General features: G+C 43.2%; 1 protein-coding gene and 1 pseudogene across 1 annotated transcript; one reads left to right on the top strand and one right to left on the bottom strand.

Annotated features, from left to right (window-relative positions):
- Positions 1–37: 37 nt before the first annotated feature.
- LOC129457316 (uncharacterized) lies at positions 38–3,425 on the bottom strand (annotated as a pseudogene).
- A 15,551-nt stretch (positions 3,426–18,976) lies between these two features.
- Positions 18,977–20,420, top strand: LOC129457315 (trace amine-associated receptor 7e-like). Its single transcript, XM_055230758.1, has 2 exons — positions 18,977–19,146; positions 19,628–20,420. The coding sequence occupies exons 1-2, from the start codon at positions 18,977–18,979 to the stop codon at positions 20,418–20,420; spliced, it is 963 nt and encodes a 320-aa protein (XP_055086733.1).
- The last annotated feature ends 4,190 nt before the right edge of the window (positions 20,421–24,610 follow it).

The following is a 24,610-nucleotide window of genomic DNA, read 5'->3' as shown; positions in this document are numbered from 1 at the left end:
CTCACTAAGTAACCTGGTCATAAGCTATACGGAAGAGGAAGGTTTTAAGCCTGGTCTTAAATAGAGAGACTGTGGGGGCCTGTTTAACATCAGCAGGGAGTTGATTCCATAGCACAGGAGCTTGGTAACTGAATGCTCTCCCTCCCACTGTACTTTTGGACACTCTAGGAACCACTAATGGTCCTGCATTCTGAGAGTGGAGTGCTCTGTTTGGCTGGTACAATAGCATGGACAATAGCATCTTGCAGATAGGATGGGGCCATACTATTTAGGGTTTTGTATGTCAGGAGGAGGACTTTGAATTTGATTCTAAGCTCGACAGGAAGCCAGTGCAGATATATTAGTACAGGACTGATGTGGTCTCTTCTTTTAGTTCCTGTTAGGACTCTGGCCACTGCATTTTGGACCAACTGGAGGCTCCTTATAGTACTTTTGGGGCAGGCGGCAAGCAGAGAATTACAGTAATCAAGTCTGGAAGTAACAAATGCATGGATGAGTTTTTCAGCATCGTTTTTAGGTAAAATATTTCTAATTTTAGTTATATTTCGCAGGTGAAAGGATGCGGTTTTACAAGCTAGGTTTATATGGGCTGTGAATGAGAGATTTTGATCAAATAGGACTCCAAGATTTTTTACAGTAGGGCTAGAAGCTATACTCACATTGTTGAGTGAGATTATCTGGTCCGACAGAGAACCTCTTTGACCTTTTGGGACCAACGACAATGACCTCTGTTTTTTCAGGATTTAAGAGCAGGTAATTCAGTAGGACCAGGACTGAAGCCAGCCCGTTATCAGCAGCTAGTAGTAAGTCATTTGTTACTTTAAGCAGTACAGTCTCTGTGCTGTGGTGAGCTCTGAATCCAGATTGAAAATGTTCAAATATATTATTGTCCTGCAGGTGGCGGCAGAGCTGTTTCACCACAACTCGTTCTAAAATTTTTGAGAGGAAGGGAAGATTAGAGATAGGTCTATAGTTGGCTAGTTCATTAGGATTTAGGTTAGGATTTTTCAAAAGGGGTTTAATCACAGCATACTTAACCCTTTAAGGACTGAGCACACTATGGGCCAGTATAGGTCACCTAGACTTTTATATTTTTGTTAGCCATAAAAGTCATATTAAAGGAAGTATCAGAATTTACTGCATTTTTTTACACATCTACTTCTATTTTACACTTTCATCCGTATTTTTTCTTTTACGCATCGAATAAATGACTGGGAAAATCCCCGCAGCACCCATGCTCTCATTCGTCACCTTCGCGGAGCAACAGAGGCAGATTACCGTAACTGACGGAAAAATATTTAAATAGCCCCGTGCCTCCGCTTTGAGACGCTGTTTGAATTTACATGAGAGCACAACTGGTTGCGGAGTTACGCTGCTGGAAAGTCCGCATCCGCGCGCTATCGCCGACGATAGGATCCGATGCTATAGGGTTAAAGGACTGAGGAACGTAGCCATTTTCTAACGACATATTTATTATATTATGGATGGAATCTATTATTAGGGGGAGGGCTTCTTTGAGGAGTCTGATTGGAATGGGTCGCGCATACAGGTTGATGGTTTGGACGACATGATGGCTGAGGTAATCTTCACCTCATCAACAGGAGTAAATTTATCTAATATTATTAGAGGATCTATGTGGGATATTGGCATTACAGACTGGATTTGCTCAGAGCTGATTTTAGGAGTAGCTTTGTTGATTTTGTCTCTAATGGTTGTAATTTGTAATCGAACAATTGAAGAAAGTCATCACAACTAATGTTCGAAGGGATAAGAGACTCATTAGCAGTGTGGGAGTTTGTCAGCCTGGCTACAGTGCTGAACAGAAATCTGGGGTTATTTTTGTTTACTTCTATTAGATTTGAATAGTATCTGGTTCGGGCTTTCCGCAGAGCGACCTTATAAGTGAGCAGGCAGAGCTTCCATGCCTTCAGAGACTGCTCAGAGCGCAAGTGGCGCCAAAGCTTCTCTGTGTGTCTTACATGTTGTGTGAGTGTCCTGAGCTGTTAAGTATACCATGGAGCCGGAGGTCTTGGTTTAATGCTTTTCTGTTTTAGCAGAGCTACAACATCGAGAGCAGATTTTAAGGTGAGCATTGTTCTGTCAACCAATTGATCAGTGACAATTGGATTAAAATTATTCTTATTGTCACATGACATATCTTTTAGTAAAGGCTCAATAATTTCTTTAAACTCTGTTACCAATTTATCTGATAATGTTCTTTTCATTATAGTTTTCTGCGGGGCTGGATAGTCTTTTAGTATGAATTGAAAGGTAATTAAGAAATGGTCAGTGTCATGATCCGCTGTGTCCACTCCTGGTTTTCCTCCCTGCGTGCTCCTTCCCTCCCTCACCTGCCAGATCTGGGCTGGGCTCCTGGCTCCTCCCGCGCGCACCTGCAGCCCATCAGTGCAATCAACATGCCTGCTGGGCATAAAGGTAGCTGGGAGAGGAGACTCAGTGCGGGATCATTGTTGTGTTCACTTCATCCCTGTCGTGTCTCTGCATTCCTGTCGGCCCTGCATTCCTGTCTGTTCCTGCGTGTTCCGGCCCTGGATGTCTCCTGCCTGCACTGCCCTACGCCCGTCTGGTCTGCCTGTCTTCCTGTCATCCCTTCATGTGGTCTGTTCCTGTGTCCCGTGTTCCTGCTCATCTGCTCACCTGCTCACCTCCGGATCACCCACTGTTTGTACCTTGTCCTTATTCTTACAATAAATCCTGTAAATATTCCCAGAGTCTGCATCCTTTGGTCCGCCACACTCACCCGTTACGACAGTCAGAGAGTATAAGGTTTTGAGGAAGGACAATTAGATCATTAATCTCAATACCATAGGTTAGAATGAGATCTAGAGTGTGATTGTGACAGTGAGTTGGCTTATTCACACTCCGTGTGAAACCGATCCCATCCAGGAGCGCGCCAAAAGCATTACTGAGGCAATCACTGCCGTTATCAACATGTATGTTGAAATCTCCAACTATAACAATCCTTTCCCAAATCAAAACTAAACTTGAAATAAAATCAGAAAACTCTGTCAGGAACTGACTGACATTATAAATATAACAGCTTTTTGTTTTTTCCAATTGGGGCACGTAATGGAGAGTGCGAGGCTTTCAAAGGAGAGGTATGTATAGTTGGGTTTGGGGCTGAGAATTAGACTGGAATGAGAGATGACGGCGACACCACCACCTCGACCCGTGCTCCGGGCTCTCTGAAAGTTCATGTGACTTGATGGTGTAGATTTGTTTAGTCTAACATAATCATTTTCCCGAAGCCATGTTTCAGTTAGGGCTAGCAGATCAATATTAAGGTCGCCAATTAGTTCATTTATTAAAAGGGATTTGGAGGAAAGAGACCTGATGTTTAGCAGTCCACATTTTACACACTTATCATTTTGTTTATTTGCGGCACATTTATTTATTTTTATTAAGTTATGAGATCTGACAACTTCCTTGTCAGAGTTTAGGGGTGTTTTATTTGTGCTTTTTGTACGTGGGGCACACACAGTCTCTGTTTGTCCCTATAGCTGTGCTTCCCTGAGCTATTCTGCGTGCTAGTCTTACCTGGTCAATCTAGACTAGCAATCATATTCTGAGCTAAAAGGGCGGAGCCAGCCTGCATGGGATAGATGCCGTCTCTACGTGTAAGCCTAGGCTTCCCCTCAAATGCCAATTATCTATGAAGACGACACCATTCTGCGGGCACCAATTGGTCAACCACTGGTTGACTGCTGAAAAGCGGCTGTACATTTCAAAATTGGTGTAGGTTGGGAGGGGACCAGAGAAGTACACAGACTCCGACATCGACATAGCCAATTCACAGACTGCTGCTATCTGTAACTTAACCACCTCTGACCGATCGCGCCGAGTATCATTACCCCCCGCGTGTATAACGATCCTGCGGTACCTATACTTACTTTTCTTTAAATCCTAAGATTCCTCTTGATGTCACCCAGTCTGGCTCCAGGATAACACCGGGTGGAAGCTGCAGGCAGTTCCACGTCCCTGACTATGGAGCTCCCTATGACTAAAGTGTCCCAGGTCCAGCTCAGGGGAGCAAACCTGCTCTGGACGGGGAGCTCTCTACTCTCAACCCTATGTCCCTGGTCTGCTACAGTCCTATCTTCAGCCCTATGTCCCTGGCCTGTCCTAGTCCTACGCTTTCTTCTAACTGTCACAAACTTGTCCTGGTCTGATCCTGGCTGCACGGGTTGCGCTGGGGGGCTAGTCTCGCTAGCTGCGCTAAAGCTACTGCGGTCCGCAGTCCCTACTGCTGCTACCTGACTGTAACTTGGGGTCAGAGCCTACAATGAGCGGATCTGTGTTTCTAACTTTGAAACCCTGGCCTGCAGGACTGCCACTACACTTAACGCAGCTGTCCCTATCATCGTCAAATAAGCCAGGGTCATCACTCCACATATGGCAACCAGGGCAGAGAAGAGCGAGAGAAGCGGAGGAAGGTTTAGCCATGATGCTAGTCGGCTAGGCTAGTTCAGGCTGAACCTAGATATGGAGGAGCTTAATCCACGAAGTACGGAGCAATAGATGCTGAATAAAACTTCGGTGGTTTAACGAAGTATTCAGGCACTAGTGTAGATATTAAAAACTGCTTTTAAAACTGTAAGGATTTGTGGATTAACAATTTCAGGAGAGAGACGCTAGATATACAACTCGCAAAACAGAATGCACTCACCCGGAAATGACCAAGTTTTTTTTAAATTATTATTCAAATAGACTACAGTACATTCAGAACTCCGCTGCCCGGCTCCACACCCGCTCACGTGAACAAATCACTCCTGTCCTCCACAAGATCCATTGGCTTCCCATCCCTCAGTGCATCCACTTCAAAATCCTTCTCATCACATTCAAAGCACTCCACAACCTGGCCCCTCCTTACCTCACACCTGCTCCACCACCACACTCCATCTCGCCTCCTCCGCTCCTCCAGCTCCAACCTCCTGTCCCTGCCCTGTAGGACCAAGCTCTGAAACTGGGGGGACAGAGCCTTCTCCATCGCTGCCCCCACCCTCTGGAACTCACTACCTAAACCCCTCTGTGACAGCTCTGACCTCCCCACCTTCAAAAAAGAACTCAAAACTCACCTGTTTAAAATTGCTTTTAATGTTTGATTTTATGTTGTAAATTTTGTGATATTTTATTCTTGTATGTAGCATCTTTGAGTGTCTTGAAAAGCGCTATATAAATAAAATTATTTTATTATTATTATTATTAACCACAGGATTTCATCTCTGCTGTTTGCAGATTATGTTGTCCTGATGGCTTCTTCGAGCCAGGACTTGCAGCAGGCACTGGGGCGGTTTGCAGCCAAGTGTGAAGCAGCTCGTATGAGAATCAGCTCCTCCAAATCCAAGGCCATGGTTCTCGACCAGAAAAAGGTGGTTTGCCCTCTCCGGGTGGGTGGTGAGTCTCTGCTTCAAGTGGAGGAGTTCAAGTATCTCGGGGTCTTGTTCACGACTGAGAGAAGGATGGAACGTGAGATTGACAGGCGGATCGGTGCAGCGTCTGCAGTGATGCAGTCGCTGTATCGGCCCGTTGTGGTAAAGAAGGAGCTGAGTCCAAAGGCAAAGCTCTCAATTTACCGGTTCCTACCCTCACCTATGGTCATGAGCTCTGGGTAATGACCGAAAGGACAAGGTCGCGGATACAAGCGGCTGAAATGGGTTTCCTCCGTAGAGTGGCTGGGCGCACCCTTAGGGATAGGGTGAGAAGCTCAGTCACCTCTGCTCAGGTTGCCTCCTGGGCAGGTGTTCTGGGCATGTCCCACCAGGGAAGAGGCCCCGGGGAAGACCCAGGACACGCTGGAGGGACTATGTCTCTCGGCTGGCCTGGGAACACCTTGGGGTCCCACCAGAGGAGCTGGAGGATGTGTCCGGGGTGAGGGAAGTCTGGAAGTCCCTGCTTAGACTGCTGCCCCCACGACCCAGCCCCAGATAAGCGGATGAAAATACAGCTAAAAGCCCTCTTTCCTGTCTCAGTTCTAGTGTGGCTAGTCCTTAGACTTATACAGTCATGTGATCTGGTATTAAATGTTCCGGTATCAATGATTAACAAGTGAAGTATTCTGGCAGTTTTTGAAGTAGTCCCTTATAGATAACTCCATACAGTGCTGCTCTCTCCTAACAGACAGTGATGGCCAACCCACTTTTTCATAGAGAAAACTGTGATGGGTTTCAAATCTTTCACCTGTAATAAAATAAAGGGCAGAGTGAAAGAAAGAATCCAACGGTTTCAAAGTAGAGGCTGAAGTCTGCATGTACACCATATCCCCATAATCCAATACAAAGAGGAAGGTTGCTTGCAATATTTCTTTTCTGTAATTTATTGTGATACAATATATGTTTCTGTAATAAAATTATCATTTAGATTTTAAACTATTACATAATTCTGAGATAAGTTTTCATCAAGCCAAATTCCCAGCTAAGAGCAACTATTTCAATGGATGTACCATATCATACCATTAGCATATAAAGATTTGTAGCTTACACATTACTTAAATGTTTTGTTTTTATTTTTATTTTTTTTTACAAAAAATCATATACCTTTTGTTTTATTTGCATTCAAAGACAGTTTAAGATTCATGAGGGAATTTTGGATTTCATTAAAATAATGTTGCAGTTTTAAAAGCACCTGATCAGCAGAGGGAGCATTTGCATACAAAACAGCATTATTTGCATATACATGTATGTGGCTTTCTTTTAAATTGTAACCAATAGAATTAATAAAAATAGTAAAAAAATAATAATAATAATAATAATTGAGCCTTGGGGCACTCCTTTACTTAAAGTTAGAAAATCTGATTTAAAACCATTGGCTACTACTGTCTGGGTTTTAAAGATAATTTTGGAATTTATTTGACTGGTGGATCATCACATACCAGGTTAATAACAAAATAAAATTGATTTCAATTATCTTACTGAGATATTACTTGGTAATTCTTGCCATGGACAGGTCAAATGAGCGAGACGCTTGAGGGTATCTAAAACTTACAATAGTAAGTTTGCTATTTAGTATTACAAAAAAAAAAAAAAAAAAAAAACTGAGCCTTGCTTTTGCGTTTTATTTCAAGCAAGCCCCTTCATAAACAGCCTACACAGCATGAGGTTCGCTCCAAACCTGAGGCCCAAAATCTAAACAAGAAGTCCTGGACAAAGCAAACTCATGTATCCACCTCAGTTGCCAATGACAAATAAGGAGAGATGTAACCTTTCTGGGGCCCTGAGAGACTCATCTCCAGGTTTCAGTGGTAGCTTTGTACTACTTCAAATCCCAAAACTGAGGATGCCTTATGATTTCAAAGTACAGCAGTGTGGTTCAATATAAAGGGGTTAAGCACAATAACCAGACCAGTGTGTTACCCCAGTCAGCCTGTTGTGGATACTGGAGAGCATCAAATGGAGATAATGTAGGACACTGGGTGACCTTTTGGCCATTTCAAATTTTCTAAGAGAAATAAACATCAAAGATGCTATGCTATAAGCCGGAATTGCTCTAGCAATTTGGTTAGGGTGCACATTTCTCTATGAGACAATGTTGCTTGTGGCTTGATGGAGGGACCCATCTACATCATCAGCAGGCAATCAACAAAAACTAAACTTCACCTGTAGAAGCTTTCCAACTCCAGTCTTTCCTAAGTTACAGAGGCAATCTCCACTAAGGCCTTCTTCATCCTCCTGGGTTCTTGGCTGATTCTCTGGATAAAATGTTGCATAGATGATGACGGAGACCTGGGACAGCTCACTACGATGGGAAACAGGTCTGCCTTCCACCCTCTGGAAAGGGATTCATATGTGGTGTTGGTGTTGGTATTGGTGTATATATATATATATATATATATATATATATATATATATATATATATATATATATATATATATATATATATATATATACCTGCAGCATCTCCCAATTGGATGCTTGGCGCAAAATGGAGGGCATGATGTTATTTGAGGTTATGCTGGTGCCGCTTTATGGTTGTTCCAGTTACAGTGAACTTTATCATTTCTCTGTATGTTGTGCTGTTGTGGAAAAATTATAGTTCTAGATGAAAAGTAATCCATTTACGAAGCTCAGTGAGTTTTGCAATACAGGAAAAAAGGTTTATTGTTTGTTGCAGCAGATACAGACAGGACAGGGCCCAGGCCTGCCCTGGCCCCAGACTGGTAGCCGCCTGGCCTCTCCCCCAGTTCTCCTCTCCGTCTAAGTCCAAGTCTCAACAACCCAACCAACCACCCCCCCTGAGCATCTGAGCTCTGACTATTTTATACCGGAATCACAATGCTACATACATTTCAAAGCAGAGTGACTTTTGTTTCACACCCATATGATAATGAACTTTTACACTTAGACAGGTAGAACAACAGTGAGTTTCCTGTGGGATGGAGACAGAGCCTTCACACATGTTAATGTCTGGTCTGGGTCTGGCAGACTGACACAGATCAAATGCTTTTTAAATACACAACATGACTATACTTAAATTTCTATCACAGTGCCTTTCACCCTTTTTAGGCAGTCAGTTAGGATAAGGTTCAGTGTACATAGGTGGGTGATGCACTGTTTACTGGAAGAGTCCTCCTTACCCCAGGTTTTAAGGTTCTTTGGTAATGGCAAGAGATCAGCAACTGAATGAACAAGAAAAGTGGGCCTACCCTTCCGTGTTCCCTCCAGGATAGGGGTCACTCAATTGTCTGGAACCAATGCATTCAATGCCTGTGGGAGAAGAAACACAGGCGGCGATCTTCCTCCGCCATCTCTGTGACCCTCTGCACCACCAGATCACATTTGTTTTTGTCATTGTTCCACAATTAACTTTTGTAATGGCTGAAACCTCTTGGCACACAACTCCAAAGAGCTCCTGGTGCTTCCAGTACATCTCAGCTTCCCTGATTGCTTCCTGAGGCCTCAATATCCATTATGCAACTATACGATTTCCGATGATTCCTTCATTTGTAATATAGCATTCTCTCTTAATCAGAATATGTACACAAATAGATGAAACAGAATCTTGCCATAGAGTCTATTCTGCCTCACTACTCAGCAGAGGTTGACCTAATTATGAGCTTTATTGTTCCAGGCAATTTTTATTATTCTTTTTGTTTGCTGTTCCTCAAGTCCATTCCATGCACTCTCAAGTCAAGAGTATTGCATCTGAGACATTCAGGAGTTTTGGAATTAATATCTGCAAAGAAACTGGCAGCTGTTGCCCTGATATATCTGATGTGTTGTAGTCCATTGCTTGCTGTCTGGGGCCACAGGATTCGAGAACATTTTGGAACTGTCCTTAGTAACAAGGGCAGATACAACAGATCAAAGCAACAGTAATAAGCTATAGCCTACACTGTTTACCTACAACACGTTGGCCCTGACTCCCACAGGTTTTCCACTGAGCCAAAGTGTTCCACAACTGCTGTCCATCAAAATGGACGTCCATGCATCTGTCTCATGTCCTAAATCAGAGGCAATGAGGTCCAGTCACCTGGATCCTGAATAAGGCGCAATGTGCATCCTAGTCCTGGGCTGCTCCAATGCCATAAGCCGATCCTTGCAGCCTGGTATATGCCTGCAAACCCAGTACACTATAAATACTGCGCCGCTAGCCAAATAACGCCATTCATTGAATCAACTCTTAGAGGGAGATGAGCCAGCTGGGCCTGAAGGTAGGTGGGCTTACATAGGCTCATGTGTGCCTCATCCTCCTACAGACTTTGCTATTACTTACCCAGTGAGGCCAAGGCCATGGGGATAAATGTATCTCCAGCTGGATGGGCTCTTGGGATTGGCAGTAACACAAAGCCAAGTGGAACTGATACTCCAAGCACAGCCCACATGCTCCGACACATGACGCCAAGGCAGACAGACAAAGGCGTACAAGAAACACAAGGTCAAGTTGCAATGTGGGCGGGCCTCACCCAGAGGGCCAATACACATGTCTCACCTTCCAGCCTCCCTTTCAGGGCACCAGACAGGAACAGAAACCCAGCTATGCAGGAGGCCTGTCCGCTCAAGATAGAGAAACCTGGTTTCCATGTAGCATAGAGAAAGCAAGTGATTTAGCTGAGACGTTCAACTGATAGGATCACTCAAAGGTAGATACGGAGGACCAGGAGGCAACCATGCAAATCTCCTCTACTGTAATGAAGGCCACAGAAGTAGAAAGACCATGTGTGGAGTTCACCCTGACGACCAATGGGTGGAGCAATCACAAGCCTCATATACTGCCATAATGCCTGCACAAATCCACTGGGTAAAGCTCTGGGGCAACAGTAGGGCCATGTGAACTCACTCTGTGTAGCAGTGGTTTGTGGAGACACAGTGGTGGAAAAGCATACAAAAGACCCCTGGGCCACAACCGGTGTGCTAGTGCGTGTACACAGAGTGGTGGCTCGTCTGATCATCTGAGCAAGAACCACAGTAGGCACTGAGTTCTCAGCACTTGCAAAAATGTTGATCCTGAGGCGACGCAACCTCTGCCAGACTTTTGATGCAGAGGAGGCAACCTGTTCAAGTAGCCCACCAGTGTCATGTTGTCTGACCTGACCATGATCTGTTCCCCTTGCAACCTGGCACTCCACTTGGCAAGTGAGGCGTCTGTCAACACCTCCATGTTTGGACCGCCCGTACGCACTACCTGCTAGCGGTCATCTGGTGCTGCTAGGGACAGAATCAATGCTCTCTGCCTGTCCTTTGTAGTGTACAGAAGGAGTGAACCAACCCTGGATGTGTTGAGGCCATCAATCATAAGACAGGCCAAACTTGGTAGGAAGGGGCTGATGAAGCAGCCATCAACCTCAAGGCCAGGATGAGTAGCGCTCTGCTCCTCTCCCTATTGAGCCATACATGCCTTGTGCATTCTGCACAGCTTTAGACGACAGTAAGTGGACTGCTGTCAGGAGGAGTGCGCACTTTTCTCTATTCACCACAAATCTCAACCTGAAGATGGGATGAAGAACCAGGGCTGTGTGTGGCTCCACCTTGTGATGAGAGGATCCAGGGCCAGTCAGTCGTTGATGTAGGTCAAGATCCGAATGCACTGTCGACATAGGGCATCCAGCGCTGAATCTACTCATTTGGAGAAAGCACGTGGGGCCAGTGAGTAGTGTGTGTTTCTGCAGGATCAAGATGTTGCTTGACTGTCAGCATGTAGAATTTCCTGGTGGCCACATAACTCTTCAGGACACGTAGGTTCAAAATGGGCTTTACTCTCCCTACTTCCTGGTTCCTAAGATGAGTGAAGTCTTGTTCCTGCCTCCACTGGGTTCAGCTACATAATGACGCTGTGACACAGGAGCAACCCTATCTCGTTGACATTATTACCTACATCGCTTGGTGGCTGGGTGTGGAGAATGCCAGTGAAAAGAGGAGGCTGACAGGCAAATTGTAATGCGTAGCTCCTCCTCAGCACCCTTGCGAATCAGAACCTGCTATTTTCATGGGTCCATATTCCAGGTGTACTTCACCCACATATGGGCTTTGCTATTGGAGATCAAAGCAGTCACCATGTCAATCATGCCCCCAACTTGACACATGCCCATGAACCCAATACCCTATAAATACTGAGCCACTAGCTACATAACTCTCTGATGTCCTCCAGCGTAAGCTCCGAGTACTCATTACAGATGTCCTCAATGAAACCAAGCAGAAAAGCTATGCTGTTAGCTAACGCAACACCTGGTTAGCATTAGCATAACAGTAATCCAAGTGTACCGCCACACACGTATCCCTGTCCAAAGGGAAGGTGGTCTGTCTGCCAGACTTTTTGAAAAACCTCATTTAATCAGGCTGCGATCATATTATGTAAATCTATGTTTGTCCATTCATCCACTTTCATCTGCTTTATCGCAGAGGCAGCAGTTTCAGCAGGGAGGCCCAGATTTCCCTCTCCACACACACTTCCTCCAGCTCTTCTGGGAAGATCCCAAGGCATTCCCAGGCCAGCCAAGAGACATAGACCCTCCTGCGTGACCTGGTTCTCCCCTGAGGTCTCATATCCGCAATGTTATCCTTTCGGTCATGACTATCCCGGTTAAATAAAAGTTAATAAATAAGTAATAAATGGCTGCTCCGCAGGAGATGGGTCCCCAGCACTGCACGATGGGACCCACTACCCAAGCTTAGGTGTCCCAGCTGTTTATAAGCATGTTTCAGCTTTCAGAGACAGAAGAGGACTTTACCGTGACAGTAAAGTCAGCATCAAAACAGCATGCTAGCAGCACATTTCCTGATTTTAAGTCAAAAAAACACTTTGGCGCCCACAGCCCCTGATTAGATGTCCCAGCCATTGATGAGGACATTTCATAGTTTTCAGAGACAAGAGTACAGTTTATCTGTAGGATCACAGACATGTCCCTTTATAATCCAGTGGGAGCCATTGCCACCCCGAGAGATATTGAAACACTTATCTAATCATGTTGAACTTGAATTATTTTGAGGTTGTCCTGTTGAAGCAATAGCAAGACAGGAAAAGTTGCAAAATAGGGCAGGGTATGATGAAGCAAGGGCCTTTATTTCCACTTGTGGATTTGGTATGAAACTGCTGGAGTGAGGACCTTTATTGACACTTGTGTATTTGGTTTCAAACTGGCCAATGCAGCTTTTGCTAAAAGAGGAGCAAGTAAGGATTTTAAAATGAGTTGATATTATATAAAACTAGACCAGGGGTTGGCAACCTGCGGCTCTTTCATCCTTACACTGCGGCTCTACGTGGCTTGGGAAAATAAATTTTAAGTATTTAATTTAAGTGTATTTTATTTTTTGTCAGTTCTTTTTTATTGTAGTTTAAATTGGAAGATTATTATGATCTTGAAATATAAATAAATTTTTTTATTTTTTTTTCGTTGCTCAAATTAAGCGGCACACTCGCGGAACAATGTTAGAAACAACACTGCTCATGCCTCACAGATGACAGCTTACAGTCCTGCATAAAGACACAGCCCCGATTTTCAGACGCTGTGCGCATAGGGGTCAGGAGCAGGAGGATCTTCTCCAACGTAACTTTCGCCCGTCCCTAATGTCGAGCTAATAAGCTTGTCCGTAGATATATCATGAAAATCCTGATAGGAAATCACCACAGAAATCTATTTGATATAGTGGCAAGTATATTATATCTGTGATAGATCTGCTCTTGTCTACGCGATGACGTATCATGTATAATGTATCAGACACGTCGTCCAAAATTAGAGCCACAAACTAGTGAAAATGAACCAAAACAAAAGTCTTTGGAGAGCTTTTTAACAAAGGGGAAAAGGCCAACTGAGGAGCCAGAAGAGGAGCCTACAATCTCCAAGAAAAAGGAAGCTAATTTTAACAGACAATAACAGGACTCCTACTTAAAACATGGGTTTGTCACTACAGGTGACTCTCGCACTCTCACACGCAGAGTCCACTCTGCATAATATGCGGGGAAAGCAAATGAGGCAATGAAACCTTCAAAACTTCTTTGGCACATTGAGACTAAGCACCTGGGATTAAAAGATAAGTATTTACGGCTCCCAGTGTTTTATTTTCCATGGAAACTGGGTCCAAATGGCTCTTTGCGTGCTAAAGGTTGCAGACCCTTGAACTAGATTATGAATAAATAAAATAAATACAATGATAAATTCAGATGATGTAAAAACTTGCAGCCCCTGAGCAGTGGAAACACAAACAGTCCTGAAACCATGAAATAGAAAGAAATATTAGAAAGTAACCAACTTGAATGACCTGAGAGGAGGTAACCCCGCCCACAACAAAATGGTAAGTGGTACCACACAGTTACAGGAATACAACTTAAAACTCAAAGTGCAAACTGAAAGATGTGGTGGAAATAGTTTCAACCAGTACTCTTTAGCTCTAAAAAGTACCATAAAAACATTAAAAATGGTTTAAAAATAGCTAAAAAAAAAAAAAAAAAAAAAAAGCATTCAGATGAGAGAGAGCATAAAATCTTACCTGTTACCAGTCAGTGGAAGTTGGGACTGAGGCTTTACTGCTGAACCTACTTAAGTCTAATTTTCACTGGCACAGGAAGTTGGTGACAGGCAATTAAAAACAAAAGGAAGACCCCTGCTGACTGCCACAATCTGCCCTCAATTTGGTATTGATATCTCGGCAATAGCACAACGAATCCCAGAGCCTAAAATAAGCACTCACTGGACTATTTACACCACTGAGGTAACAACCCCACCTAAATCTTGAGATGCTGTGGTTGGGAGATAGTGAGGGTTTTAGTGTTGGTTGTGTTGTTCTCCTGGGACCTCCTGAATTCGTGTCCTGGACTGAGGAGACCATTGAGGGCAGAGCAGAGGGAGGAGAGTCATTAGGGTGGTTTGTGGTACCTGCAGTTGGAGAGAGCACTGTCTCGAGGGGCAGACTAACCGCATAGGGCTGCTCTTTTTCCTAATATGTCTCGCTCCTAGACCCTGTCACTAGGCTGGGCTGGTTCTGAGGGCATAAGTTATGGGGCACAGGCTTCAGCATGTTCCGGTGTACAGTTCTTACCCTCTGTTAGTCATGTGTGGCTGCCACTGTATAGACTTCACCACTTGCATTTGGGGCTTTCACAATGATGTGGATCTCTGGACTCCACTTGCCTTGTATATTTGAGCTGCCTTTCCTGCTATGGCCCTGTGACAAACTGCTGTTCCTGCAACTCCTTGTCAACTCAGCTGTTTACGAGGCCAAGGTGAACAGTCTCCTCAGTGACACCGCCACCTATGAATTACTAAAACGAGACCCTGCTAGTGGCAACAAGAAAATCATAGACTGCTTACAGAAGCTGGAGAAGGAAGAAGTCACTGATATATAGCTGTATTATAGACTATTGTGGCGACTCCATTCTTTGCATCTACGGCCTCCAAAAAATCCACAAAGGAGTACCCCTCAGACCCATTGTATGCACAGACTCCATCACATACAATGCAGACAAACATCTGAGGATCCTCCTGGCTCCTCTGGTTGGCAAAACAGAGCTCCATATTGAGAACACAGCAGAATTTGTGAGCAAAGTCAAGCATCTCCAATTTGATTCAGATGAGACCATGGTTTCATTTGATGTGATCTTTCTTTTCACTTGTATCCCCACATCAGCAGCGGTGGAAGCAGTAAAGAGGAGGCTACTGCAGGATACTGAGCTAATTCAGAGAACTAACTAACTCCCTTTAGTGTCGAAAATTTTAGAAAAAACTGTCATTGCACAGCTGCAGCCTTTCCTAGATGCAAACGGAACTTTGGACACTTTCCAGTCAGGCTATAAAGCGTTTCACAGCACAGAGTCTGCACTTTTAAAGGTTTTAAATGACCTGCTTTTAATGACAGACTCTGGTAATTCTGCCATTTTAGTGCTTTTAGACCTGACTGCAGCTTTTGACACAGTTGACCACTCAACTCTTTTAAACCGTCTTGAATATTGTGTGGGTGTCAGGGGGACTGCCCTGGACTGGTTTAGGTCGTACCTAACAGGGCGGTCCTTCACAGTCAGGCTGGGGGACTCTACCTCATCCTTCACCCCACTTGTGAGCGGAGTCCCCCAAGGTTCAATTCTGGGGCCTATTCTTTTTGCACTTTATCTTCTCCCGCTTGTGGACATTTTTAAAAGACATGGCCTTTTATATCATTTTTACGCAGATGATTGCCAGATTTATTTACCAATTTCTAAAAAAGACTACTGCTCCCTGACACCCCTACTCGACTGTCTATGTGACGTCAAGGCTTGGTTGGCCCAAAACTTTTTAAAATTGAATGAAGCAAAGACCGAGGTTATACTGTTTGGCTCTGGCAGTACCCCCACGGATGTGGGACCTCTTCAAAATTATGTGCGTCCCACAGTCACCAACCTTGGCGTCACCATAGACAGCGATTTTAAATTTGACAAGCATATTAATGGCGTTTTAAAATCTAGTTTTTATCATCTGCGGCTTTTATCCAAAGTCAAACCATTTTTATCTTTTAAACTTTTTGAACAAGTCGTGCACGCTTTTATTTCTTCGCGCCTGGACTACTGCAATGCACTTTATTCTGGCATTTCGCAAAACTCGCTTTACCGACTGCAGTTAGTCCAAAACTCTGCTGCACGACTTTTAACAGGAACCAAAAAACACGATCATATTTCACCAATTCTTGCGTCTTTGCACTGGCTTCCTGTTAATTTTAGAGTTGATTTTAAGATTTTATTGTTTGTTTTTAAAGCTTTGAATGGTCTGGCCCCAGATTACATCTCGGACCTCATCAAAATTTACACCCCGGTGCGCGCTCTGAGGTCTGAGGGCCAGCTCCAGCTCGTGGTCCCTAAGACCAGACTTAAAACCAGAGGGGACAGGGCCTTTTCTGTGGTTGGACCTAAACTGTGGAACGCCCTGCCCCCCCACGTTCAAACAGCTCCCACTGTAGAGTGTTTTAAGTCTCGTCTTAAGACCCACTTTTATGCTCTGGCTTTTAACACCGCGTGAGTTGTGTGGTCCTCTGTGTTTTTCTTTTCTGTTATTTCTTTTATTTATTTTTATGTGTTTTATTGATTTTATTGATTTTATTTTTTTATGTCACTTTGTCTCTGTGCAGCACTTTGGAAACAATTTGTTTATGAAATGTGCTATATAAATAAAGTGGATTGGATTGAACTAAACTAAATCTGCAAATTGCAGGAAATTTGTTTATATACCACATATTTCCAGTTTAGAGGAAACGTCGACCGGCAAATCCACAGCTGTGCCATGGGCTCACTGGTCTCTCTTATGGCTAAGTTATACACGGAACAATCTGAACAGGATGCTTTGGCCTCATTTCCAGTCACTCCACCCATGTATTGGTATCGATAACTGGATGGCAACTGTACTAAAATCAAAATTCAAGATGTGTAACCCTTTACTGCACATATTAATGGTGTGGATCCAAACATCAAATTCACACAAGAAGAGGCCAAGGAGAACAAACTGGCCTTCCTAGATTGTACAGTAACTATAGGAGAGGACGGGCAACTTCAGGTAGAAGTCTTCAGGAAGCCCACACACGCTGACCAATACCTGATTGATTCACACCATCCACTGCAGCACAAACTCTGAGTTATCTGTACTCTACAGCACAGAGCTCAAGTGATGCCTGCAAACACAGAGGGAAAAGTGAAGGTGAAACAACATGTGGAGAAAGCCCGCTTGGTTTGTGGATATCCAAAATGGGCCTTCAGTAGATCTAAGAGAGCTAAAAAATAGGACAACAGGTAATCTGAATCTAGAAGAAAAGGCGTAACTATTCCTTATACAGCTGGTGTGTCTAAAAAACCTAAGAGAATTTTTAGACAGGTTGAGATTCCGGTCTATTTCAAACCTACAAACATTTTAAGACAGAAACTGGTTCACCCAAAGGACAAAACCCCGAGCCATAAATAAAATAATTTAGTCTACTCCATTCATCCATTTTGAGAGGGGAGTTTAAGAAGCAATTTTTGTTAGGAAAGAGAATCCTTCCTTAAAGAGGAATGGGGGCCTGAGACATCACCTTTCGCCCCCATATAACTTCAGCTTCAGACCCAAATCAAACAAAGGAAACAGAGAGAAGAATAGAGCGAGCCAGTAGGGCCATTAAAGGAAGAATAGAGACCATTAAGGCTGAAGCTGTAAACAATAGCTCTTTACAGTTTCAGTGTAGTTAGCTCCTTCCTTCAGATAGATATAAGGCAGTGTCCACCAGCAATCTGACCAGAACTAAAGAAGCGGCTTGAATGAGCAACTCCCACAATGTTTTGTCCAGTTCACAGATTTTACTTTGGCTTTTACTGTTGTAATTTATGCTATACCTGGCCTCAGCCTCTCCAGTTTGTGTTTTTAAAAAAACATTTATTCGAATACAGTTGTCACTCGTGATATCGTGGTTCACTTTTCACGGTCTCGCTGTTTTGCGGATATTTTTTATTTATTTTTTTGCAATTTTGCATGCTTTTTCAACAGTGTATGAATGCGCATTATATTCTACGTCCTGATTGGCTACGAGACGTGCCTTGTCTCCTGTAGAGTACAGAATGTGTTCAGCCAAATTTACATACATTTTAAATGCTAACAGTGTGACTCTGAAACACCGGGGCATCAAGAACATGTTGGACGCCTTCACATTTGAGGACAGACGCCTCTGACGCGCCCCATAAAAGGAGCTGATCAGCTCTGCAGAGGCATGTCTGGGTCCGTGACAAGCCTTTCGACTAGCCGGCATGATTAAGTCACTGCTAGTTTGTGGCTGATATTGTTCTACTTGTTCTGTATAAGTCTCTGGTTGACAGCTTTTTCAACTTTTGGATGGGCAAATAGAGCATCTGACGCCTGAACGCTCAAGACGAGTCATGTCAGCGCCAAATTTGCGCCACTCTGACACTTGAAAACGCACCACAGAAACACAGGGCGGCCAAGACGCGCGTACACTAGAGCTTTTGCGTGTGCACTCGACATAATGGAGGAAAATAACACAAGGACAACAGGAGCGATAAGTTTTATTTGTATGTATCCATTCTTTATTGTGGAAACTATGAAAATAAACTGTTAAAAAATAAATAAATCTTCATTTAGTGCCTTTAGGGCTTTCATTTCATTTCATGTCAAGTTTACCCACCTGTTATGTTGTATTTTGTGCTTGTATCTACATACTGAAAATATGGGTAAATGGTCACTAATGTCTGTCATTGGGATCCCACTTGATACAGTGTCTTAATTTATATTTGTACAGAAAATGTCAATAATTGTTGAACTTTGTGCTGTAATTCTAGTTGGTTTGTGGAATGGACTATTCTACTACAATAATTATGCAATAGGCCTAATCACGCAAAATGAAAAGTTGTAATTTCATTATGCAACACATTTTGTGATGTTTTAAAAAGTAAATAGCCCATAGAGTGAAAATGTCCCCAGTCATCCATCAGAAAGGTTGGCTTAATGCAATCCTAGAGCAAAAACACATGAAAGCAGGAGGGGTGAGGGTATATAATTGTGCTTGACAGATCATTCTTCTGACAATGGAGACCGAGGAGGCAGAACTGTGCTTTCCACATCTCCACAACAGCTCTTGCAGAAAACCTCTGAAGCACACCTCTGAGACTTACATCACTCTAATGCTGTATACTCTCATGACAATCGCCATTATTCTGCTCAACCTGCTGGTCATCGTCTCTATTGCACATTTCAGGTACATTTACAATGCTTCATATTTCTAACCAAAAATACCTCTCTATGCTGACTTGTACACTTTCCTTCAAAAACTTAAAGTCAATGACAATGACTTGTCATGAGTATTTATTTGAATGTATATTTGACATAACATCTTTGACATGGTTATATATTACATATAGCATATGCATAGTTATTATAGTTATATCTATTAGGGCTGTCATATAAACACAGATTCTAATCAATAATAAAACTACCACCGTAACTAGATATTCAGGTGAACAAATCATTGAATACAAAAAGAAAAGCACAGCTGTTTTTGTTTCCTAAATAGTTTTTCAGTGGTCTTGATCAATATCAGAACTAATAAACAATCACATAGTAATATTGCAGAATTGTTCAAATTACAGTCTAAAAAGGATTTCTTTGTATTTCTTGAGCATTGAGTATAAAAATGTATAAATTGCAGTATTGTTTTTTGTTTTGTTTTTTCTCCTTAGGCAGCTCCATTCTGCTTCTAACTTCATCCTCCTGTCCCTGGCTGTGTCGGATTTCTTGGTTGGCCTCGTGGTGTCACCATTTGTAAACTATATTATGATCGCTTGTTGGTATTTCGGGGAAATTCTTTGTGCTTTCTTTTATGTTGTAACCTGTATTGTATTATGTGCCTCAGTAGGTACAATAGTTCTTATTTCCATAGACCGTTACATTGCAATTAGCGACCCACTGCGCTACTCCACTAAAATGAATAGTAAAACAGTTAACATAAGTATTTCTATTTGTTGGATGAATGCACTTCTTTACAGTGTTTTTGTTATGTTTGAGAATTGGCTCAATCTCGGGGCATATAAATCCTGCCACGGAGAATGTGTGATTTCTTTTTTGAAAGAAGTTGACCTCATTTGGGCTTTTGTCCTACCAATTGCAATCATTATCATCCTGTATTTCCAAGTTTTTCTTGTAGTGGTGTCCCAGTCCAGAGCCATGCGTTCTCATGTTGCAGCTGTAAATTATAAAAACACCAAGAAATCTGAGACTAAAGCGGCCAAGAATCTGGGCCTTGTTGTGCTAGTCTATGTTCTCTGTTATTGTCCCTACTACTGTGTAGCCTACTCAGATACTTTAGCTATAGCTTCTCCAGTTCAAACCTTTATATTTTTTCTACTCTTTATCAATTCAGCCCTAAACCCTCTCATCTACACCATGATCTACCCCTGGTTCAGAAAATCGATAAAGCTCATTGTAACTCTGCAGATTTTGAGGTCTGGATCACGAGATTTTTTGATTTTATAGCTGTTTTTTTTATTATTGCTGTGTAGCCTGTTTCTACCGTATACAAGAATTTATTAAAATAATTGTACTTCTATTGTAAAATAATAATAATAATAATAATAATAATAATAATAATAATAATAATAATAATAATTGGATTCTGATGTACTTGGGTGTGAATGAATATTTCTTTCATATGAAATCAAGCAAAAGCAACAGATAATGAGCAGTGCCTCAAAGTTTTCACCAATATTTAACTTCATGTGCGTATGATTTAATTAATTTTGAAATTATAGGCATATGATTTTTTTTTTTTTTCTTCTATATTTTTTAGCTCAAATAAAGGAATACTTAAAACTATGAGGTTATTTGTTGTGAATTTTGACAGCACTAACATAAAATTACAGTATATACAAATTCAACATAATGATTTGGTGCAGGGGTCACCAACCCTGTGCCCGCTGGCGCCATGTCGCCCCCCAAGCCCCACATGAGTCGCCCGCAGACCGGTTCTAAAAATAGCACAACTCACTAATGAGCTGCATCTAAAATGTAATTTAATTCTGTTGCTATATTTTTTTTTAATCACCCTTGCGTTTATATAGTTTTAAAAATGACAATATCTTAAACATATGTTCATTATACGTGAAGTTTAGATAAGTTAAGGTGAACTTTGACCTACTCACTTCAAAAGTCAGTATTGTGCGCGTAACAAAACCAGAGCTCCGCTCGCGAGCGCTGTGAGGATGCGCTGAATGCAGTTTCTTACTCCAAAACATTGTAGAAAATAAAGAGATCACTTTCACAACGATTTAAGACTGTAAAAGAAACCTGCGCCTATCTCATCTGCAGAGCGACTGTGGTGACGGCAAAGCGGCACAATGTGGAAGGACACTTCAATATGTCTCACAAAGCTCCACACTAACTACCCACGGGGACGCGCATTCTCCACGGGGACACACACTATGGGCAGAACAAGCTCAGAGCTAAACACAGCTTTGGGTAAACAACAGGCTTTTTCCACGACACCGGTGAAAAAGTCACACAACGCAAAAGAGATTTATTTAAAAATATGTAATCTTATTTTTCTTTAACATTACATAATTGATAACTTTATGAAACATGGTGCAATGTGTATTATTTATGTTTTGTTAAAAAGGTTTGTCAATGGATAGTGAAAATGGGACACTTTTCCTATGAGATGTAGTGATGTAAGTGTCATCTGGAAATTTAACAATTACTAAGATTAGTAAAGTTAAAGTGCTGAATACTGATATCTTGTTGTGACGGTGCGGGTTTAGGACCAAAGGATGCGGACTCAGAGCGGGTTGACAGTGTTTATTTACAAGTTTGTGAAAGAAGTCTTAAACAGTTCAGATGACACACACACGAGGATCCGGGAAGCAGGAGGCGGGCAGGACGGACGGAGAGCGGGTCGGGAACGGGAAGCCGGGGCTGGAGTGAAGACGGGAACGAGGACGAGACCAGGACAGACAGGGCCAGCGTAGTCCCAGGAGCGGGACCCAGGGTAGGAGGCAGGCGGAACGCCGGAGACCAAGACAGGCAGAGTGGAGGGAGATGACTGTACCGGAGTGTAGAGGCAGGTGCAGGAGTGGGCGAAGGCAGGAGTCTGGAAGGGTAGCAAAAATCCAAAATGAGCACAAGCAAGCGGGTCATACGAATGCAAAAAACAGAGCTGGAACATTCACGTTTTACACGCGGACGGTCTGGCGCCGAGTGTAGTCTGCCCAGTCTTCTTATACACCGCAGCAGGTGATGGTGATTGCGCTAATGCGCTCCAGGTGTGGGCAGGAGTCATAGAATCCACCCAGCTCCAGACAGACAGGTGAGGGAGGGGGAGAGAGAGTACAGGAGGGCAGCACAAACAGACATCATGACATATCTGTTTCCCTCCTTGCTCATTGTTGATAATTATTTTGAGAAATCATTAATGTGATCAGTGTGTTCACATAGATGATTATCATTTATCATTATTAATAATGTATAACTAAAGGCAAACTGAGAAAATGTGTTATTTCAGAAGGGCGTCTCAATCTGGTAGCCCTTCGTATGAATCAGTGCCCATAAAGAAGCTCTCAGGTTAAAAAAGGTTGGTGACCCCTGATTTAGTGGAAGAAGGTCTGTATAGATGTCCTTTCCAGGGTTTTTAATACAAGTTTGAGTTCCCCGAGGGTGACCAGACTAGACAGCTTCAGGTCCTGTTGAAGTATGTGCCAGGTGGAAGAGCCAGAGTAGGAGAGTGGCTTTTTACAAAGCTCAGTATGCACTGTAAGATGACCGTGCTGTCTATGAGTGAAGCAACATGACAGGCAGGATGGTCCAACAGAGAAAATGGATTTATAAATGAATGTGTACCAGTGGAGATGTCTGTGCATATGCAGTGAAGGCCAGTTTACCAAAGAGTACAGGTTGCAGTGAGTGAGGCTTTTGCTGTCGGTGATTAATCTATAGACTGTAAACCCCTCTCTCTCTCATTTCTGTATTCAGGCTTGCCATTTTAGTCTTAAAATGTTTGCACTTATTCGGTCTATATGGTCCTGGTGTTTTTATTTAGCTTTTTCCTGCATAACTCAAAATATAAAGATTAATAACAGGCCAATCTGGCTCCATGAGTTGTGGTTTTCTTGAGCTAGTTTAAAAACGTGTGCAGCAGTGAAAATATTAAATTAGGGTGCCAGTTGGGGAATTTTCCTACAAATTTGGGTATTTCCCAGGTCAAATGCCATTCGCAGCAACCTTTTGTCATAGCTGGACAAGCCACACACCTATAGTGAGGATGCAGATAGACCAGTGGCAGCTGATGATATAATTTTTGGGGGATGAGGGGTGCTTATGCGTATATATTATTATATATTATTATATATTTACACTATTTACACTATATATATATATATATATATATATATATATATATATATATATATATATATATATATATATATATATATATATATATACATATATATATATATATATATATATATATATATATATACATATATACATTTTCTTTCGCTTATCCGGGGCCAGATCACAGGGGCAGCAGCCTAAGCAGGGACTCCCAGACTTCCCTCACCCCAGACATGTCCTGCAGCTCCTCCGGTGGGACCCCAAGGCGTTCCCAGGCCAGCCGAGAGACATAGTCCCTCCAGTGTGTCCTGGGTCTTCCCCGGGGCCTCCCCCCGGTGGGATATGCCCGGAACACCTCCCTAGGGAGGCGTCCAGAAGGCATCCTGAGTTCCTCACAATGTGTAGGAGCAGCGGCTCTACTCCGAGATCCTCTCGTGTGACCGAGCTCCTCACCCTATCCCTAAGGGTGCCACCCTAATCCATTTTTGCCCCTTATATCCGCAATCTTTTTTTTTCGGTCATTACCCAGAGCTCATGACCATAGGTGAGGGTAGAAATGTAGATTGACCGGTAAATTGAGAACTTTGCCTTCCGGCTCAGCTCCTTCTTTACCACAACAGACTGATACAGTGACCGCATCACTGCAGACGCTGCACCGATCCGCCTGTCAATCACACGCTCCATCCTTCCCTCACTTCTGAACAAGACCCTGAGATACTTAAACTCCTCCACTTGAGGCAGAGACTCACCACCCACCCGAAGAGGGCAAACCACCTTTTTCTGGTCAAGAACCATGGCCTCGGATTTGGAGGAGTTGATTCTCATCCCAGCCGCTTCAACTTGGCTGCAAACCGCCCCAGTGCGGTGCTCGATGAAGCCATCAGGACAACATCATCTGCAAACAGCAGAGATGAGATCCTGTGGTTCCCAAACCAGATACCCTGCGGCCCCTGGCTGTGCCTAGAAATTCTGTCCATAAATATAATGAACAGAACCGGTGACAAAGGGCAGCCCTGGTGGAGTCAAACATGCACCGGGAACAGGTCTGATTTACTGTCGGCAATGTGAACACAGCTCCTGCTCCGGTCATACAGGGACCAGTCGGCCCTTAGCAAAGAGCCCCGGACCCCATACTCCCAGAGCACCCCCCAAAGGATACCACGAGGGACACGGTCGAATGCCTTCTCCAGATCCACAAAACACATGTGGACTGGTTGGGCAAACCTCCACGAACCCTCGAGGACCCGATGGAGAGTACAGAGCTGATCCAGTGTTCAGCAACCCAGACAAAAACCACACTGCTCCTCCTGAGGTTCGACTATCGGTCGGATTCTCCTCTC

The sequence above is a fragment of the Periophthalmus magnuspinnatus genome, chromosome 21 (genome assembly GCF_009829125.3).
Source record: "Periophthalmus magnuspinnatus isolate fPerMag1 chromosome 21, fPerMag1.2.pri, whole genome shotgun sequence".
Lineage (NCBI taxonomy): Eukaryota > Metazoa > Chordata > Actinopteri > Gobiiformes > Gobiidae > Periophthalmus > Periophthalmus magnuspinnatus.
Note: the sequence above shows the minus strand (reverse complement) of the source record. Positions and strands in the feature narration are given on the sequence as shown.

Coding starts and splice junctions, on each gene's coding strand:
- LOC129457315 (XM_055230758.1), top strand. CDS start 18,977: ATGGAGACCGAGGAGGCAGAACTGTGCTTTCCACATCTCCACAACAGC. Junction 19,147..19,627: donor GTCTCTATTGCACATTTCAG/GTACATTTACAA, acceptor TTTTCTCCTTAG/GCAGCTCCATTCTGCTTCTA.